The sequence below is a fragment of the Harpia harpyja genome, chromosome 1 (genome assembly GCF_026419915.1).
Source record: "Harpia harpyja isolate bHarHar1 chromosome 1, bHarHar1 primary haplotype, whole genome shotgun sequence".
NCBI lineage: Eukaryota > Metazoa > Chordata > Aves > Accipitriformes > Accipitridae > Harpia > Harpia harpyja.
In genome coordinates this window covers 32,325,878-32,345,702 of record NC_068940.1, presented here as the reverse complement: position 1 = coordinate 32,345,702, position 19,825 = coordinate 32,325,878, and the positions used below count along the sequence as shown (strand labels likewise).

The window sequence follows — 19,825 nt, the reverse complement described above, 5'->3', positions numbered from 1 at the left end:
GGTTCCCAGCCCTCCTTCCGCTGGGGGTTTTTGTATTTTGTCCAGTTGGGGCTGTGGAAAACCGGCGAGGTGGGGTGGCGGGGCCCGGTCCGTGAGGAAATGTCTGGGGGGAACTGCCGAGAGCGGGGAAAGGCTCCCCGAAACTCGCCATCTCCCATCCTCGGGCGAAGCGTCCCCGTTAAATGTGAACGCAGCAAGGCTTTTTTCACGCCCAGCCGTTAAATAGGAACGCGGCACTGCTTTTCCACGTAAGGCTTCCTCGATAAACACGAACACGACAGGAATTCTTTTCACCAACACAAGGCTTAGGAACAGGTCAGCCCCCAGCCTGTCTTTACTACAAGTTGTCTTGTTGTCTTTACTACGAGTTACCTCAACAGCAGGGCAGTAGAGCTCAGCCGTTCAGGAGCACAAGGCCTGGTGAATGGCAGTGGGTGTGTGGTCTAAATCACTCCTAGTATTTTGAAAATCCTCCCCAAAATCACTTCGGACAGGACTCTCAAGTCCTGACAGATGACACCTCATGCCCGTCCCAGTTTTGCTGTGATCCAGGTACCGTTTGGTACTTTCACCTACTAGTTATTACCAGCCACCAATAGCACAGATAGTACAAAGGAAAGTTGTAAGACAGAAAAAAAAGTCACAATGGTTTGAAATTAACATCTCTGTTTTGTTTCAGTGTTGCAGGATAAAGGCTCTTCCCTTTTTGTTTTTTTTTTTTTCCCCCACCAAGAATGCTGCTGTGAAGCACTGGCGGCAGAAGGCTACATCCAATACACAGCTACAGTGGAGTCCGTAGCCCTGGGTTTCCTATTGTAAGATTAAGCTACTAAATTATAAACACTTTAGTAGTTTGCCAGTGTTTAAAACCTGTTCTTTGATAGAACGTTAATCCAAAGCCCCTTAAAAAAGTTCAGTTTTTCTGGACTTGTAAAGCGGTATTATCACATTTTCATGAAAATGAGCTTGGATGCTAGGTCTTCCACTCAGAGACCATCTGAATGCATCCACACAGAATCACTCTCTCCACAAACGGGCATCTCACGATCATGAGCAGTTTGTTTGTAGGTCTCTATTACATATCTGCTACTGGTTATGCATTTTAGTATTAGAAACAGATGCCTATTACGAAGATGCATTCTAGATACAAGCCAGAGCGCGGAAGGCACAAAAATGCTACTCTAGCTCATAAACAGAATACAAAAAAAAAAAAAATTTCAATACTTTATGAAATCTTAATTCCCTTCAGGAGGTTAAAAAAATAAAATCTGTTTACTGCATTCTTTAATGACGTGCATGTTCACTCAAGGTAGCATGCACAGACATTTTCCGTGTCGAAGTGTGCCATATTATATGAGGTGTAGCCAAAGTCTGAAAGTTACACTGGTGACTTTCCTCTAGAAACAAAAGCAGAAATTTTAAAAGCAGGTTTGTGCACATTGGACTCAATACACACTTCCCTCCTCCTCTAATCCTTCTGCATGCTCTCCTTCAGAATGCAAAGAGGAGTATTACAGTCTTTTATAGATGTAATATTCGTTCTGCTTATATTGTTCTAGACCTTTCAGAGGCTTTTACATAAAAAATTGGAAAGTTAATTTAGCTTAGTACAAACATAGATAAATGCTCAAAATAGTAGGTTGTTTCATGTTAATCAGAAGTTTGAACAAAGCCAGAGAATTGTTTATTTTTCTCTTTCTTGCAATGCATGATAACAATTCAGTACCATTTTTAGTCTCTAAATGGAGTTAAATTGTTATGATCTTTTCAGCTTAGCTTTTACTGTCTGCTGCAGTGTAGAACACAGGAACCTTGCTACAAAATCCAAGTCCAGGTCATAACAAACTATATAAAGCTGTGGTTTAAAAAAATAAAGTCATTAGTGTCTGTTTGCTGTTGGTTTTTTTGCCACAACCTCTGTGGGAGGATGCATTTACTGTTCCTAAATCGTGATCAGATTTCCCAAACTGATCTGTGATAAAGGAGTGTTTCCTAGAAGATGAAAAGCCGCACATCTATTTTGTAACAATGTGAAGTCAAGGAATTCATAAGTGGTGTGAACTGAGTTTTTCTTAAGTTCAAAGCTGACCTAAATTAATTAATATTTTCTCTTTTCTTTAGATTTTTTTTTGTGTAAAATCTACAAACTTCCTAATTCAAATAAAAAAACCCCTTCGGAATAAATTAGGGGATGTTTTAGAACTGAGAGAAAAATGATAAGCACAGATTTTCATATGCTTTTTAGAATGCCTACAATGAAACATCGATTGGTAGTTATGTCCTACAAAACATCTTCTTTCGTTAAACAATGAGGAAGTGAAAGCTGTGTGTCATCAGACTCTTGTGGTTTGTTCAGATGTAGCAATATTTAAAAAATAATATACACATACAGGTTTAAGAAATGGACAACAGTTCTCTGTAGATGTTTATTCTACTTACAGTAACAAAAACCTGTGAAGTCCCATATTTTAATGTACAGTGATATATTTTGCCATATAAAATACAATTTACAGAAATTTCTATCAAGTAAACCTAAACAAACACACTTACTTTTTGCATACTTTTATGTATGTCTTTAAATTAGAAACATCTCATTAAGAAAAAAATCTTACACCATAGTAGATGTTTGCATTTAATACCACCTCTCTGCATTTTAACATTTTGTCTACAGGTTCAGAATACAGATGACCATTTCAACCAGCAAATCCTTGATGTGTAAGGACTTCAAAGATGCACCAACAGGAACTGTAAAATCTGTAGTGAGATACATGGCATACATGCTACTTGTAATGTAGTCTTCAAGATGCAAATGTTTATAGGAATCTAATTTTACATTTCCAAAACTCTTTTATAAAAATATGAAAATATTTACCCAACTGTTAATTTACACGGTCAAACAAATTAGCAGGGTTTTATTTCATACTTTAGAATTATGTACTTGAAGAATACATTAAAAGTAGCGATGTAATGTATTTCACAGTGAAAAACTTCCCTCTGGAAACACAACATGAAGTACCACCACTCTTCTTTTCAAGCTTAATGCAGTTATACCTTTTTCAGTGGAAAGTTTTATGTACACTACCAGACTAAGTAGGGTCTAACAAAAAAACAGTGACACTTTTTTTTTCAGGAGCAAAACACTTTTTGAATGAAAAATACAATGAAATGGGGACATTGCTTAAGTCTATGGCAAAATTTTGCAAAAACAAAACACAACAAAACCAAAAAAATGCTCCACTAAATCAATTCAATTGAAGTAACAGATTTAGTGGCCTATTTAACCAACTTCTTCTTTCCTTTGGTATACCAATTCATTTATAGTCTTAGCCTTTTTCAAATAAATGTCTGATGTTTTTATAAGTTTTGCTGGTTATAAAGGTGCTACTCTTGTCTGTTCTTTAATTACAGGTTTGTAAAAATGCAACATTTAAAACCCCTCAGCCTCATGAAAAAACTGAGTACGACTAGTATCTTTGCTGTACACTTAACAGATGGATTCCAAAACACAAAATATCTGTATATAAAAAGGAAGATAGTGCACTTTAAGCTTATAACATTCCGTTTTCAAATCCTCCATCAGTCACAAGTAATTATTAACACTGTTCTTCTGCAGCCTTTTCCTAAATACACACGACTCTTCCGTTGTAAAATAAACAAGATGGCAACGTTGGACTCCTTTTTTTTTAAAGCGTGTGCTGTAGGAACAACTTTGACACCAAAATATCACGTAAATGAGATGTAAAGTATGGCTCCTAAGGTCTGGATTAAATTCTCTTATAAAATTACAATTCAAGTTACTGGAAAACATAACTTTATAATCTTAAAAAGCAATATGCTCTTCTTAGACTTTTTCCATTTCTGTACTGTAAATGGAAATTTTAAGATAAAGATGCAAGTAGAAAAACAAAATTTCAGTACAGGTAACGCTGTGAATTTTTATAAGAAAAACATTATGCACAAAATGCAGCAAGTGAAAGTCCAATATGTTCTTGCCTTTTATCTATTTGAGTATTTTCATTCACAGTTGTTCAAAAATTGCTAAGTTATCAGTACATTTTGTAAGGCTAGTTTTACAACAGCATTTTTGTAAAGGTGGGAATATACAGTATATACAGAAGATGCTGACTCAGTCCTTGCTGTGTGGTAAAATTCTGTCATTTATGGGAAATATCAATCATATTTCTATGACTGATTAGTGGAAGATGAAGCTTCTGTTTCTGTTGGTTTCTGAGTTTCCTTCGGTGTTTCTGGCTTCATCTCTTTACCAATTTCCCTACTCTTACTCCGGTCTTTGCGATCTTTTCCTCTTTCTCTTTCACGATCTCGATCTCTCTCTCGATCTCTTTCTTTTTCCCTGCTTCGATCCCGGTCCCTGTCTTTCTCTCTGTCGCGATCTCTGTCTCTGCTTCTTGATCGCTCCCTATCACGTCTCCTGTAGGATTCTCTCTCTCTGGTTCTTGCTCTCTCTCGGTCTCTGTTTCTTTCCCATTCTTTAGCCCTCTCTGAATCCTTCTCTCTATCTTTGTTTTGGCTTCTGTCTCTATTTTTATCCCATTCCTTGTCTCTGTGTCTCTCCCAGTCCCTGTCTCTATTCCAGTTTCTGCCACGGTCTCTTTCCCAAGGTCTGCCGTGTTCTCGATCCCTTCGTCTTTCCTCAAAGGGTCTACCTTGTCGATTATCTGCTTGCTGAGGCTCTGGCTGATCTAAACCCTTGTCTTTATTTCCTCCCTCATACCTCTCTCTCTGTCTCCCTTCAAATGTCTGGCCTCTAAATTCAGGATTTTTGCCTTCTCGGAAGTCAGATGCTGACCACTGTCCTTCCGACTCAGATCCTTGTCCAGAAATATTGGAAAGAGATGCGGATGGTCCAGCTTCCTCCCACATCTCTTTTCTGTGGGATGGTGGATGGCTTGGAAGGTCCAGGAGTGGTCTTGGGGTTGGCTTCATACCTTGTGGTGACTGACCTTGGAAATGAAATCTAGAAGGAGGAGGTTCATTTTCTTCTGGAAACAGTGCAGGTGTGGCTCCTCTTGGTCCTCCAAACTGAAGCGGTGCTGGACCTCTCTGGTTGGCAAATCTGGGTGGTGGACTCCCTCTCCGTTCTTCAAACGGCTGTGGCAAAAGTCCTCTTGGACCAGGTACATGATTTGGAGCTGGACCTCTCTGCCCTTCAAATTGATTTGGGTGAGGCCCTCTTGGTCCCCCAAAATGACTCGGGGCTGGACCTCTTGGCCCTCCAAACTGAGGGCCTCCTCTCTGTCCTTTAAACTGAGCTGGTGGGGGTCGTCTTTGACCTCCAAAAGGAAAAGGCGAAGGACCTCTGTTTCCCATAAACTGAGGTGGGTCTGGTCCTTCGAACTGTCCTGGAGGCCTGATCATTTCACTATATTGGGTGTCTGAGAATTCCCTTTGTTCCATGTGAGGCTCCCTCCGATCTTCAAACTGAGATGGTGACATTCCTCTTGGAACACCATGATAAGAAGGGGTAGGGCCCCTATTATCACCAAAAAGAGATGGTGGTCCATGCTGTGTAGAAAATAAGGAAGGAATGGGACCCTTTTGACCTCCAAATCTTCCTGATGGAGGTCCTCTTTGCCCATCATTATTTGGAGAACCATGCTCTTCAGAGAACTGTGGTGCTGGTCCTCTAAAATTAGGTCCATGAGGTCCTCCAGGTGCATTAAGCATCAGTGGTGGTGGAGGCCCTCCCTTCTGCCCAGACAAAGAAAATGCAGGTCCAGCTCGGTTTTCTTCAAAGTGCTGTGGGGAAGGTCCGCCCTCACTCTGAACTGATGGAGTTTCAGTTTGTTCTGCAAATTGATGAGACTGAGGATTTCTTTGTTCATCATATTGCACTGATGAAAGACCCCTCTCTGGTTCAAAGTGACCAGCTACCTTCTCCTGAGAAGTAAACATTGTATTTGAAAAAGAATCCCTTCCCATTACTTCCTTTGACTCATTTGACCATGATACTTTATGCATATCTTGCAAAGACTGACTGTCATTTGATGTGGAGAAATTAGGCTGAAAAGATGTATTTGGAGGTGTTGGAAGCAGCACTTTACGTAAAGGTTTGGATGTAGAAGGTTCTCCAGAAGCTGTTTGACTCACGTTTTCCAAATTAACTTGAACAGTGTTTTCAAATTTGCTATTGGATGCCTCTTTCTGGGACGCCGTAGAAGCCTTTTCACTTGAAACCCAATTATCACCACTAAAACCAGGCTGAGTAGCAGAAATTAAAGTTTTGTCTTCTTTACCAAGTGAACTCTGCAAAGCATTTGGAAAACTTGCTGGAGCACTTTCTCTTGTGGATATCTCATTCTGTACCACCTGTGGCTTTATTCGAGCATCAACATTGTCATTAGTCTCTGTCGCCATTCTTCTAGCTTGTCGAGGATCTCTATTCTGCCTTGGGTCACAGCCCTGGTTTAAAACTTGTGCTTGCTGATTTAAAGATGAAGGTAAATCTACTTTTTGTGTAGCTTGCTGGTCCTGATGGAATAATTCAGTCTTTATTAGGGAAGATTTTGGTGGTGGTGACATTAAAGCATCAGACACTGAAAAATGAGCCATTGAAACACCAACAGCTGCTCTTTGTTGTCTGAGGGCTTCTTCTTGTTCCTCTAGTTGTCTTTTCTGTTCTTCTATTTGTTTGTTTAATTCTTCCAACATTTTTTGCTGTTCTACCAAGGATGAGGATGCAGATAGATCAGGCACATATGAAGCAGATGTTTCCGAAGAATTGCTTTTAGTGTCTGTATACATTTTGTTAGGTAAATCATCAACATTAACTTTGGCTTCTTCCAAGATAGTTTCATCTTCTGGATCGTAGGCCTCATCCTCTAGTTCTGCTGTATTAGATGGCTTTTCCACATTGTATCGTTTTTCACTTTCACCAGTCTGCATTTCAAAAGCTTTCTCTGGACCATATTCTTCTTCAGGATCATATGGTCTGTCATCCTCCTCCTCTTCTATAGCTCTGTCTTTTGACATCTGTCCAAACTGTTGCACAATGGGATCTAACAGAGGAACAGCTGACATTCCTCCATCAGCAGCACCTTGACCTTCCTGATTTGAAGACTGGACAGTTTCGGAATCCTTAGCAAGAGGCTCAAAAGTTTTCTTTTTCCCAAAAAGTGTCTGCAGGATGTGCTCCAGAGGAGTGGCAGTTTTTGAGGATGAAGACTGCGTAGCAGAAACGCTTGCAGAAGCAGCAGTTGAAATGGGTGGTGTTACAGTAGTTGTGGTTCCACTTTTAATTGAGGACAGTATTTTTAATACTGAAGGTGTAACTGCTGAGGTGTCCGGAACGGGAAGTGGGGGTGGAGGTGGAGGAGATCCAGGTGGTGTTGTACTTACGGTTGAATCTCCTGAATAAAGTGTGTATTTCGGAGTTTTCTTCTCTTGCAAAACAGCTAGTGGCCCTTTAGAGAACAGTGATGTTTCAGTTTCCTCATGTGCTTGAATTCTGCTTCGCTTTTCCTCTATCTTTTCCGTTTCAATGCCAGTGGCAGTACGTTTTCCTTTCTGACAGATAACCAATCCAAGAATTAAATTTGGCCGAGATGACTCAAGACCTGAAAGGAAACACAAAGATTGTATATGTAAAAAACTGATTTATAATTACATTTTCAGTAGAAACTTATTATTTTAGATAGTGGCAGCTACAAAAGTCAAAAAGATAACAGTTTTTCTAAATTCCATTAGATGACCTATTAGCAATTTTCATTAGTCCATAAGCATATGCATCTAATATTTCTTTACTTTTTATATATATTTGTATATAAGTAAAGAAATGTTTTAATTCCTTCCTTGATATTTTTAATAAAAGATTGCAGCAACAGGTATGATTATTAAAAAGGGTCTCTGCAAGTGTTCAAAACCAAAGCAAGTTTTTATATTTTTTGTATTGTTACACCATTTTGTTGTTGTTCAACCACCCCTACCTCTCCCCCTGAAAAATCATGTATTTACTTTTAAATAGTTTGCAGATATGTTGTATACACAGAGATACTGAAAAGTGAGAAAACCTGGGCTAAACTTCATAACTGTATTTCTGTTACAATCTGTGCTAAAAGACTACATTGACATTTACACCAGTCTATAAATATTTTGTCTATCTCCAAGTTAAACAAATACCAGTAATTGCTAAAAAGATAATCTCAAACAAACTGTGTTTGGAAACAGTATTAAAGCTTGTAACCCACTCCCTGTTTGTTTGTTTTTTTCCAGCTAGACATTATTTTAAAACTTGAGAGAAGCAGGGAACCTGGTAACATACCAAACAAGCAAAGGAGAGCTTAAGCAGACACGAGTTTAGCATGTGGGAGAAAGGGACACTGGGTGTGTTTGCTTGCTCTGCAAGAAAATGGTTGGTTGGGTAAGAAACTGGTATGCAGAGGGAAAGGTGACTTTAAACCCTCAGTTGCAGGATTCAGTTTGATGCTGTAGGCCTTTCTATAAGTTAAAAAAAAAAAAAAATTGTGAGTAGAATTACTCCTTTGTGAAAGCTTCAGACTTGAATCCTTGGAGAAGTATATCCAAAAATGACGGGAAAGTTTCTGATAAAGAGGAAAAATGGAAAGGTCTGTAGGTCTGTTTCATGTTACTGTATTTCTTCCTTTTACATGCACAGTTCCCACTGGCACTTGTGGAAGATAAACATGTCCAGAATGAAGGGCAGGGAATAAACCCTTTAACATACAGTTGGTGGCAAATGTAGAAAATCTGTATAAAGAGAGGCTTTTTTAACTTCTGGATCTAATGACTTTTAAAAGGTCCTCATTTGAGGACCAGTGTCTTTCCCCTGTATGTGCCATTAGTTATTATTTGCATTCAGCTAGGAAGCAGTAATATAGAAACACAAAACAATTTGTAAAATAACAGATAATATTCACTGTGGTTAAATGGTAAGGCGAAGACTCTGACCTACATTGTTCCTTCTATTCACGATCCTGTAAGTAAGAGTTATATATATATATATATTTATATATATATATATATATGTAGGTTCCTTGTTCTTATTAAACCAAACCAACTGCTCATTAAGGAACAATTTTTAAATATCTAATTATTAGCACTGAAAACTTTTGATACCAACAAAAAACCCCCAACCCCACAGTTGCAGATATATTCCATTAGCAAACCACATTCACAGGTACATTACTTTGCTGAAACAACTGAATTTGAAGTTTTAAGGGGACCTTCTAATGAGAAAATTACATCAGGTGTTTCCCTAAATTTATGTTCACGTTTAATAAACTTCACCTTTTCTAAGTTCTTTCACACTGAGAAATCAGTAAGAGTTTAGTGTATTTTTAGCTTAAACATGAAGTTTTGTCAGTGAGAAGATACCATCACTCTTACAGCTTAAGCTAAATTCAGTTAGAACCTACTTAAGTACAAGATGAAAACTTGGCTGAACTGATAGCAAGGGAAAGCCCAAGCATTAGAACCAATTAAGTCAAGATTTCCTCTTCAATGAAAGCCTATACTGCAGGAATTATTTGCAGTTTGCTAAATAACACACCAAAACCATAGCTGCTTTATGTTTTAAACTTACTATTTCTCTTCAATACTTGCTATATATTTCATTAAGCAAGAACTTTTGTTCACAGAATGTCCCCCTAAATCACCACTTCATACGCTCAAATCTTATCCCATATAAACCTTATTTTCCAAATAATGAACTACAGATAATAAGACAAAGACAGTAATTTTTCAAATAAAATAAGTTAACTTCAAAGTTTTATGAGATCTCTTGACAACTGAGGGAAAAAACCCTCCTCTAAAATTCTGTGTTCTTCTGATTGTAATGGGTAACAGTACAGTGAAACTGTTTTCATCACTTAATGAAGAAACCAGCAAAGTCTGGTTACTCCCTAGAAATAGTCTTTTTAAAAAAACAGACAAAATTATAATGAAAATTTGAGGCCAATCTAAAATATTTGCTTGAGATTTCCTATCAGGAATGGCTCTCATTACAATTATGTTGAGAAACAAGAATAATTAAATTTGAGTGAAAGTTTTTGAAAAACAGTTATTCTGTAGAATGCATTCTAGATCCAGAATGGAATTTATATTATTTCACAGTTTAGTGGTCAAGTTTTACATAGTTCTGTGGTTAAGAGGGTATTGGACATGCTATTTTAAATAATCTTTCATTTTTCATGAAATGGAAGAAAATTAAACTGGCTACGTTACCAGAACTAAGATTTGCTAATAATTCAGTACATGCACAAATTTGCCTCTTAAGAGGAGGAGGGATGCTGAGATGTACAATGAAAGCAGGCAGGACAGGAACTGAACAAATAATTATTTTCAGTGAATCTAAGATTATTCAAAAAGGACCACATAAATACTTGACTTATCCAAATAGTCATTTGCACCCACAGCTTAAAGCAATTCTAGCAGTTCTGTTCACAATAATTTACTACTTTAAATGAAATTATATTAATATATAAGATCAAGGCATAGTTCAAAAGTAAGATAACTTAACTGGGGAAAAAAAACCATTCACAATTTATAGTCAGAATAGACTCATTAGTTAGAAATGGTTCACTGTGTGTAAATTTGCTTTACATTTTTTCTTTATCAGTATATGAGTAACGACTCCACATTTGGTCAGTGTTGACCAGTGCAGAGTATCTCACAAATTGGTCTTCATCCAAAAACTCCTAGTAGGCATTTGCTGTTCTTCTGTTGTTAACATTTTGGGTATCTACTTTTATGCAGAGACTTGTGATTTATGCAATTAGTCACAATGACTCTCAAACACTGAATAATTGAACAGGTTTTAAAACAGGTTAATTAAATTAATTAAACAGGTTTTAAAAATCCATCAGACAGGATACCTAATAAACAGCAATTACTGAAAAATCAGTTTTGAATCCCTGTAAAAAACAGAGATCAAGTCACTAATTAAAATAGAGTAAAATTTTAATACACTTTCAAGACAATGAATTCCAGTAGTAAGTTAATAACATTAGTTATAATTTAATCTGTTTAAGTTTAGTCATCATAGAATAAATTCATTAAAATTTTACATTTTGATACTGTAACTTTACACAAATATTAGAAGTCATGCCTAACCTGGCTTCTACATTCACTCCATTCGAAGTGATCAAATACTAAATGCTTCTTTTGAATGGAAAAATACAGCTAGACCAGCACTTCAAAGGTCAGTCCCATTCTATTTTAATATCCATAAATAGGTTAAGTGCCTAATTTTAGATAATAACAAAAATGTTGGCTGCAGTCTCCAACTATTGCTCAATGACTGTCTCTCACAAGCAAGCATTTTAAAAGTGCTGCAAGCTGTGTCGACAGAGTTAGTAGCTTTCAGTGCTAAATTATTTATAAAATAGTTATTATTCTATTATGTATTTGAAGTCCACATGCTGGTTTTATTGAGTTACATCCTGTAACTAAAGCCACTAAAACAGGATATACTAAATATTGGTATTGGATGAATGTTTGTTTTTCTTACCCCTTAATTACATTTTTTCATTACATTAGTTTTACCATATTTATGCATATAATGGCCACATCTTTCCCTATCATCATCAGGTGGTAAGAAGTTACCTGTACAATTAAAGATACATGCCTAATTTCTGTACCTCAATGACCAAACCACAGGAATGGACTAAGCATACCCATGGTGTACATTTTTAAACTGCAGAGACCAATACAAGATATTCTTTAAATTTTATCAACACCATTTAAATATTTGTCCCAATTAATCATGAGAGCAACTGACAACTATGACCAAATTTGTGCACCCTTAATTCAGGGATGTAGATCACTTCCAGCATTTTAACAGTGCTGCACATTAAGGTACCCTCGCTGAATGGAATTGGCTGGCATAGAAAAAAAGGTCCATAATGCTTTATGTTCTTCTACTACTGCTACTTTTCATAGTCATATCTGTTGAGATGAAGACACCTAACTCCATTCAGAGTAGTTAAAATTTTGTTCCATTTGTTGCAGTTCTTAAGAGCATTCTAAACAGCATGAGATTTCATGCCTTCGTACTTGAAGAAGAAACACACTTCCTATTGTAAACTACCAAAAGAGATATATCAACATTTGTGGAATCCTTTGCTGATATATAGCTGTTTTATTAAAATTAATTTATTTTAACTATACAAGATACTTGCTACGTTCCCAACATTGCCACTAAATCCCTCAATAAATCACTTTCTGTTGGTAATTAAGTCTGATTATACTATTTTTTACAAAGTGCTTTGAGATCTACAGATGAAAGTGCTAAATAACATTAAATGTGTATGTGAAACAGACAGGTAAATTCACATACAGTAAACCATTGCAAAAAGACAATGCAGAAGAGCCCACTGATACATAAAATCTGCTAATAAATGTCTGAGATGAATTAAGTATAAATCTGGATAACCTTCCATTTTCCTCTGTTTTTAAATCACTCATGTCAAAGTTTTTTGTAGATCTTGTAGGTACTAGTGCAGTTCAGAAGTCCTCAGTTGTGTTCCAAATCCAGTCCATCAGAAAACAGGAGAAATTCATAATCCATATGTGCCTGATGGAACTGGTTGATACAGCTGGAATATCTTCTAACTAGGATTTCTGGAGTGGCAGGGTTTTATTGTCCTCTCCCTCCTCCTCCCCCCACCCCCAGTCGTATTTATCAAATCATCTTAAGCTATCTAAAGCGTAATGCTTTTCGAGTCCTTGCTAAACTCTATTTGAAGGTACACGATTAAATTTAAGGAGACAATGACCACTTTCCATAAAATATATTTATTGATTGTGAAAGAAAAAAGAGCGGTAAATTCCATCAGATGCCATTAAAAAGTATGGATTACATGTCTTTTATGCTGTGGTTTTATACATACACAAACAGAAAAACAGCTTACCTGATTTTTTTGCCCCCCTCCTCCCCCATACTGGATCTGTTTTTAAAATATGAACACAACTTAGCACAACCATGAGGTAAAGGCTGCTACAGAAGTTTCCAAGAAATGTGAATTGATGGCAGAAGCCTAAGTGGATCTTCTGTGAAACTGTTATATCATATGGCCTCTCTGCCTTTGGAACCTTGCTTCTATTGCTATCCTTTAATCCACTTTGCCTTCAATTTGAAAATCTGACTCATAAAATTTGCCTCCATGAACAACACCTGCAAATGATAACTACATTTCTTCTGAGCAACACCCTCCAGTTTTTAACAACTTCTGCACCTGAAACTCAGCAAAACCGGGCTGATATTACAAATTTCTCTACTAATACTTAGTATGAGTTTGTCTATATTTGCCAACCTCCAAGCTAAGATAAGAGTTTCATTTGAAATGAAACCTATGATGGAAAAGAAAAAACAAGTGGAAAAAGGAAGGCTGGTATTTCCACAGGAATGCAAGTAGGCAACAATTAGCTAAGTGCCTCCCTAAAGCAGGTTATTTACTAGTCCAGCAAAACACTGCAAACATTTACAGCTGATTCAATGGCCGATCCCATTCTTGTGTTACTGTCCAGAAAGGAGGGTATTTCTCTTGTTCTGGCTGGAAAAACCAGTCCATGAGTTAAGACTCTTTGCCTACATGCCTGTGCCAAAAGTGTTCTGCACTTAGTGTTTTCACTTCTTGGCTATGAAATGGGAACAACAGGTTTTGCCTATCTTTCAAGAATTCAGTAAGTTAAAGACTATGAGGTGCTGAGATTCAACAATTATAGCTATATTGCTATAATTTAGATAGTAATAATCCTGCCTTTTTGGCTACAGCCTAAAAACAATTACCTAGACTGTGCACTGTTCAAGGACAGATAAGACAGACTTGGGGTGTATGAGAAAAATCTTGTCTGAGGACGCAGAGCAAGTGCGCTTTGCAATCTCATGGAGGAAGGGAGAGCATTTAACTAACGATGTATCATTTGTTGTTGTTGTTGAAGTCATATGCCATTAACACATGAAAACCTGTCCCAAACACTGTTGCTCCTGCATATAAGGCCTGAGAATGCTTTATTGAGTTTAGTCCTAAACTTGTATTTGAAGAGAATCAGCTTCTCAGAAAGGCCAGCTCCTTGCATGTTTGCTGTTTCATACCTACCGTTTAATATTTTCCAAACCACTGCTGTGACAATGAAGTATTACCTTCGTTGTAACCTGTAGTTCTTCAGCTTCTCAATCTGTTATTTTATACAAAAGCCCAGGTACTTATTTGGAAACTAAGCATATGCACCTCCTCCATTCTCAGATGAAGACGACTTCAAATTTTGTAATAGAAGGGTGTTTCAGGGCTGAATTCATTCTCAGTTCTTCTGTCACCATGTTCAATGAACAAACATGGAGCAATCTCAAGCCAAACGTGACTACTGGTAATTTTATCTAAAAATAGAAGATTGTAATATAACCTGCCTATACCAACCCTAAGGAATGTGGATCCCTTTCCCCACCAACAAACTAATTTTCAGAAGTCAGTGATTTGGCTAGAGTTTGCTCCAACTAGAACAAAAAATTTCAAACACCTTGTGCACCATACTGCACATACAGCATAATAATAAGCGTGAGACAATGACAATGTAGTGAAACCACTATAAATATTACCTTGTCTTCATAGATTTCTTGGCTCCTCTGTGGGCTAAATGTCCTGCTTGATTTAAGCGATTAAATGGCTTCTAAGGGCCTAGGTTTTGTGAATTTATGGGTTGCTGAAGATAGGGTGGGGGTTTTTTGTTGGTTTTGGTTTTTTTTTTTCCAATATAGTGGCTGTTCCACATACTTGATTTTACAGGTAAACTCATCCTCCTAATAGCATATAAGCATCTTGTTGGAAAGCCTATGTAAATTTCAGACAATTTTATCCTGAACAGAGTTGGATTTCCAATTTTTCCCCTATTTACGTACTTTAAAATTGGTTTTATATTAAAAAAATTTAATAATGCTTACATTAAACATTCAACAACAACTTGTCTCAGATTGATTTTTGTTTTGTGATTTTACCTAGCATTTAACCTCCCCTGTTTTGTGCTTACCTGGTCCCTCAAAGGGCAAGAGTTTGGAAGGAATTGGGTCCTTAGTACTCAGGGGGATCAGGTAGAGATCCTTGACATGTCTGTTGTTATTAGCTACAACACCAAAACGACCACGACTGCTAAAATAGGAGTAGAGAGAGATATAGGCAACTTCTTCTTCTTCTGTTGCAGGATGGAAACGAATCAAACACAATTCCTGTAATACAAAAGCAAAGTAGAAAAACTCAACCTGCAACATACCAGCAAATAAAATGGTAAAGGGCAAATGCCAAGGTAAAAATAAATTGTACATTTATCGCTCCAACTATGTTTTCAAGGCAGTGCTCTAGCTTTAAGAGAGTACTGTTGTTCAATTTGTAATACTAAAACAGAATTAGCTTTGTCATTTTCAGAAATACAAATTACTTGTGTATCTTATATCAAACTAAACATCCTGAGGCTCAAATTAATATGAAAGAAATGGAAAATTCTTAGTTTCATGATTATATCTCCATACTGTGCATCATTTTTTCACTTCTGAAGTGTTTTTAATAGTAAAATCTATTGCATATATATATTAAATTATAAGTTCCTTTTCTTTAAAATTTGAATTTCAATCCTCAATACTGAACAAACAGATTATTTATGTTCAATCATAAAAATGAATAAATAGTATGAAGATTTAACTATTATGCGAGAGAGAGAGGTATCAAGAGGTTCTGCAGCTCAAAACCATGTTTCTTCAATAAATGAAAAGTTTCAAAGGAATAAGTAGTGTCAGTAGTTTTCCAGGTGTGATCTATGTCAGTATTTGCTGGTTACTAATTTATATTATAATAAAGTTGTCGTTTTATATTGCTGTATTTTTCTTCTGGGTTTTGCAAAGGATTTTAAGTGAATACCTTAGAAAGCGAAGATTTGAGTTTGCCAACATAATCCCAGACTGTCTTCGGTGAGATCCTCCCACCAATATGAATTGTATCTGGTAAATCCTAAACAAGAAGTATTACATGGTAGTATGAGAAAAACCAAAAGAGACTAATGATTAAAAGCAGTGCAGGTTGCCCCATCCCAGTAGCCTAGTGGATAATGCACTATTATATTTTAGTAAACTTTCATACATACTCTTCTAATGTCAGACAGGCTATTTCTAAATTTCATGGTGTTTCATTATGGCATGTTACCAAAAGGCTAACAGTACACATGAAACAGAAAAGGCACTCCCAAAGATAGCAGCAAAATGTCTAATAGTTCTGTATGCCCATTACTGGCTTTGTTTTTATAGGGAAGCTGCTATTTGAAACGCAGATTTTCTCCACACTTTCAGTTTCTCAGGAAATGCTGCACTCATGACTACAAGTCACATGAATTCTAGTGAGCTTCCCATCATGAGGACAGTGAAACTCATTTTAGCAAAAGCAATACCAAAAAGAACCACCAATTCTACTAACAAAAGTCCTAAACCACACATTTGTGTTTGAAACTTCCTAACAGTCACGTAAAATGCACTTCAGAGAAAAAGAGAGAAAGAAAAGCTTATTTGTTTTAGCGCAAACCTTTATACTGTCTCATTAGTTGAACATACACCCTCCCATTACTAAAGGGATGCCATTTACCACTGCGACAGTTCTAATATAACAATATACTGACCCCAGCCTTTCTAGCAACAGGAACTGCAGTACAGATTTATTCCAAATACATAAACATGTCAGTGCTAACCTCACTAAGATAATCAAAGCACCCGGAGACAGGATATGCTTTAGTGACAAATTTGGCCACACTTTGCATGTTAATAAATCCCTTCCAAATGGTGTTGAGACGAGAGAGAAAGAGGGAAGTATCGCTGTCTTGAGGTGAGCGTGGCTCTGCAACACTGCAAAACAAATCCAAAACAGAAAGGTTACAGAATACAAACGAGAATGGTCCCTTCTTTTTCACTTTTCTTCCCTCCTCCTATTCACCAAATATTTTATTTTAAACGAATAACAGAATTTTTACTAAATGCTTTGTTAATGTTTTCCATTAACTCAGTATTATTGAAAAAAGCAAAGAGTAATTGAAAATAAACTTGTAGCTGCACACAGGCAAAAAGATGCCAAAAGATATGACTTTTATAAAATTAGGTTAGCACTATAACTATTGTGATTCTGACTCTGTAACACACTACTCTGAATTGTGTACTTCCCACTAATTGAGTCAACAATACCCATCTGAAAGAGATTCTCAAGGAAAAGAAATTGATATAAACGAAAACCTTTTAACTGCAGTTTCATAGGGATATACTTTGCAGTATTTATTTTTACTATTGTACACACCCAGAATATGAAAGAACTCCACTTCCTTTCAAGCTGAGCAATTGGTTAATTTTAATTCATAAATTGAGATGTAACAGTATTTTAATATAGGATGAAAATCTGGAAATGCCTTTAAACCATCTCTCACATACACTCGCTTTCTATATATTAACGTACGTGCAGACTTCTAAGTCTGCATAATACCTTCAAGTTTTATTTATCTGCTGAAACACATTGTAGAATCTTTGCTGTCACCATATGCTGATGCTCCAAAAATTTGACCAACGAGAGAAGGTAAATGATGGTAAATTAAAAATCTGAATCAGGCTACCTGAACTTTAAAGTGGAACATGCCTTTTGACTGGGGGGAGGGGAACAGGACATGGGACTTTGAGGATAACCACATTAAACATTTGGTAGCTTGGCTTACTATTAAGTATACGCACTTGATACTGGGTGAATGATGAACTGCTAAGTATCTTGGATCTGGTGAGGATGATGGTTTTGTTAATATTGATTTGGGGACAGTCATAACTGGTTTTGAAGTTTCCTGTTTTGTTTCCCCTGTTGAAACTTTGTCAGATGCAGGACCAGAACGCAGGGCTGGCGTCACAATACCAGAGGAGCTGCTCATTGCTGTCCGAGGGTCTCTGCCAGAAACTGTTACGGTTGTGACAACTCCACCAGCACAAGAGGCAGAAAAAGCAGAAGCCTCTTCAGGTACAGAAGAATCTGTATTATTATGGCCCTGGGTTGTAGGAATGTAAGTTCTTTCTACGCTTGACTGAGAAACTGTTTCTGCTACTGGTCCGACTTCAGTTTCCATTGCATTTTCAGAGATGGCCTCTTTGGCAGGCTCTGCTGTTGGGGTTGGTGCAGAACTTTCGTACTTTGGCTGAACTTCTGGTTTTGATTTCGACTCCACCTTTTTAACAGGAGCTGCTGACTTTATCTTCTTAGGTGGTACTTCATCTTCAGATGCTGAAATCTGACCTATAAATTTATTTCAAAAGCTTTTGATTACAATTTAACAATGAAATAGTTTGGAAAAAACAAATAAACAAACAAGACGCTTAACATAACAATTCTTTTACTTTGCACGAAGTCAGCACTGTAGATACCTGTACAGATTTTGCAGTTCAGGTCAAAAAGATGGGCTCGATGTTGACTTGTTGTATCCTTCAACATACTGCTAAAAACATCTAGAGAAGGAGCACTGTTTAAATTTGGTGCAGTTCGGGCTGACTCTTGCTGCTCCTGAAAGTGAATAAACACAAAAAAATTTTCAAAAAAATAGAGTTGTCAAATAATGTTTGTCCTTATTTCACTCCATGATGTTCTAAATGTTCAGAAATAAAAGATTTCTCTGTAAATTGACAGCAAGAGCTGAAAAATACACAGCATTTTAGAATTGCATGCAAAATATGCCTATCATTTTGTTGTTGCACTCCTTCAAACCAAAAGGAAAAATGCTTATAGTAGGTAACAACATCCTTACAGTTCATTGAAACAATCTGCACTTCTGCTGAAAAATCTGAGGCCCTAGTTACCATTTATCTCCCTTGATGTCTTCATGCTGAAGCAACAGCCAGTACTTACATCAGAATCAGACACTGGGGGAGAATCTTCCATATTTACAACTGGTATATGTTCCCGTTTTACAGTTGTTTTCTTGATTTCATGAGATTTGCTTCTTGACTCTATCATCTGAAAGAAACAAAACCAGTTTCGTAAAAAGTCCACATATTTATTTTATAATTTTATTCTGTACTTTGTTATCATTTGGCTGGTGGTAGAGAAAAAGCATATTGAAACTGAACATTATTAGTATTTCATTATGAAGAAAACACTGCGTTAACATAATATGGGTGGTGCAGGTTGGCAAACTCACTCCTAATTTGTATCTAAGGACATAAGGGAAAATTATGTTACTTACTGCTTTAGCTGGTTTCTCTTTCCATACAGACAGTTCTTTAGATAAAAGTTCTTCTGGTTTCATTCTCACTAGTTTTGACAGTGAGATTTCCTCACGAAGGACACGATGAAAAAGTCCCTGAAAACAAAACAAACTTTGTTGCCATGCTGAAGAGAACCTGCTTGCGTAACTAACAAGATTTGCAGTGCTGAATAGGCAAAACTTGTTCTAGTTTCTTAATTCCCTATTAAAAATATTGACTACTTATAAGCAAATTTGGAAAGGTGCAGCAACCAGAAAACAAGGAGGAAATAAACACGAAGGATGAATTTTCCTCATTATCATCAATAACTATCAATATAACTGAATAGGAATGTCAGAAGTTGAACAACTGTTTCATATCTATTGTAGAAATTAAAAAAAAAAAAAAAATTTCAAGTGTTCTCTAGTGAATATTTTCATCTGTATCAGCATTGTTTTTTTCTTTTAAAGCATAAATATAATCACGTACATGGGCAGTATCCAAAACATGCTACAGAACGTCGCAAGAGGAGAAATTAGTAAAATCTGTATTTATTTTAAGAAAGCCATTCTGTAAATAAATATTTCACACCAAATGCCCAAACTTAATACA

General features: G+C 36.7%; 1 protein-coding gene across 3 annotated transcripts in view; it reads right to left on the bottom strand.

The window, feature by feature from the left end:
- Window positions 1–2,393: 2,393 nt before the first annotated feature.
- DIDO1 (death inducer-obliterator 1) overlaps window positions 2,394–19,825 on the bottom strand; it is a 56,482-nt gene continuing 39,050 nt past the window's right edge. For all 3 annotated transcript variants that reach the window (XM_052785779.1, XM_052785770.1, XM_052785762.1), the window contains exons 10-17: window positions 19,213–19,329; window positions 18,876–18,983; window positions 18,398–18,533; window positions 17,723–18,269; window positions 16,702–16,855; window positions 15,885–15,974; window positions 15,004–15,199; window positions 2,394–7,577 (exon numbers count right to left, since the gene is read on the bottom strand). In XM_052785779.1, the coding sequence (XP_052641739.1) occupies window positions 4,183–7,577; window positions 15,004–15,199; window positions 15,885–15,974; window positions 16,702–16,855; window positions 17,723–18,269; window positions 18,398–18,533; window positions 18,876–18,983; window positions 19,213–19,329 (4,743 nt within the window). In that variant the 3' untranslated portion in view covers window positions 2,394–4,182. The remainder of the gene's footprint in view (window positions 7,578–15,003; window positions 15,200–15,884; window positions 15,975–16,701; window positions 16,856–17,722; window positions 18,270–18,397; window positions 18,534–18,875; window positions 18,984–19,212; window positions 19,330–19,825) is intronic.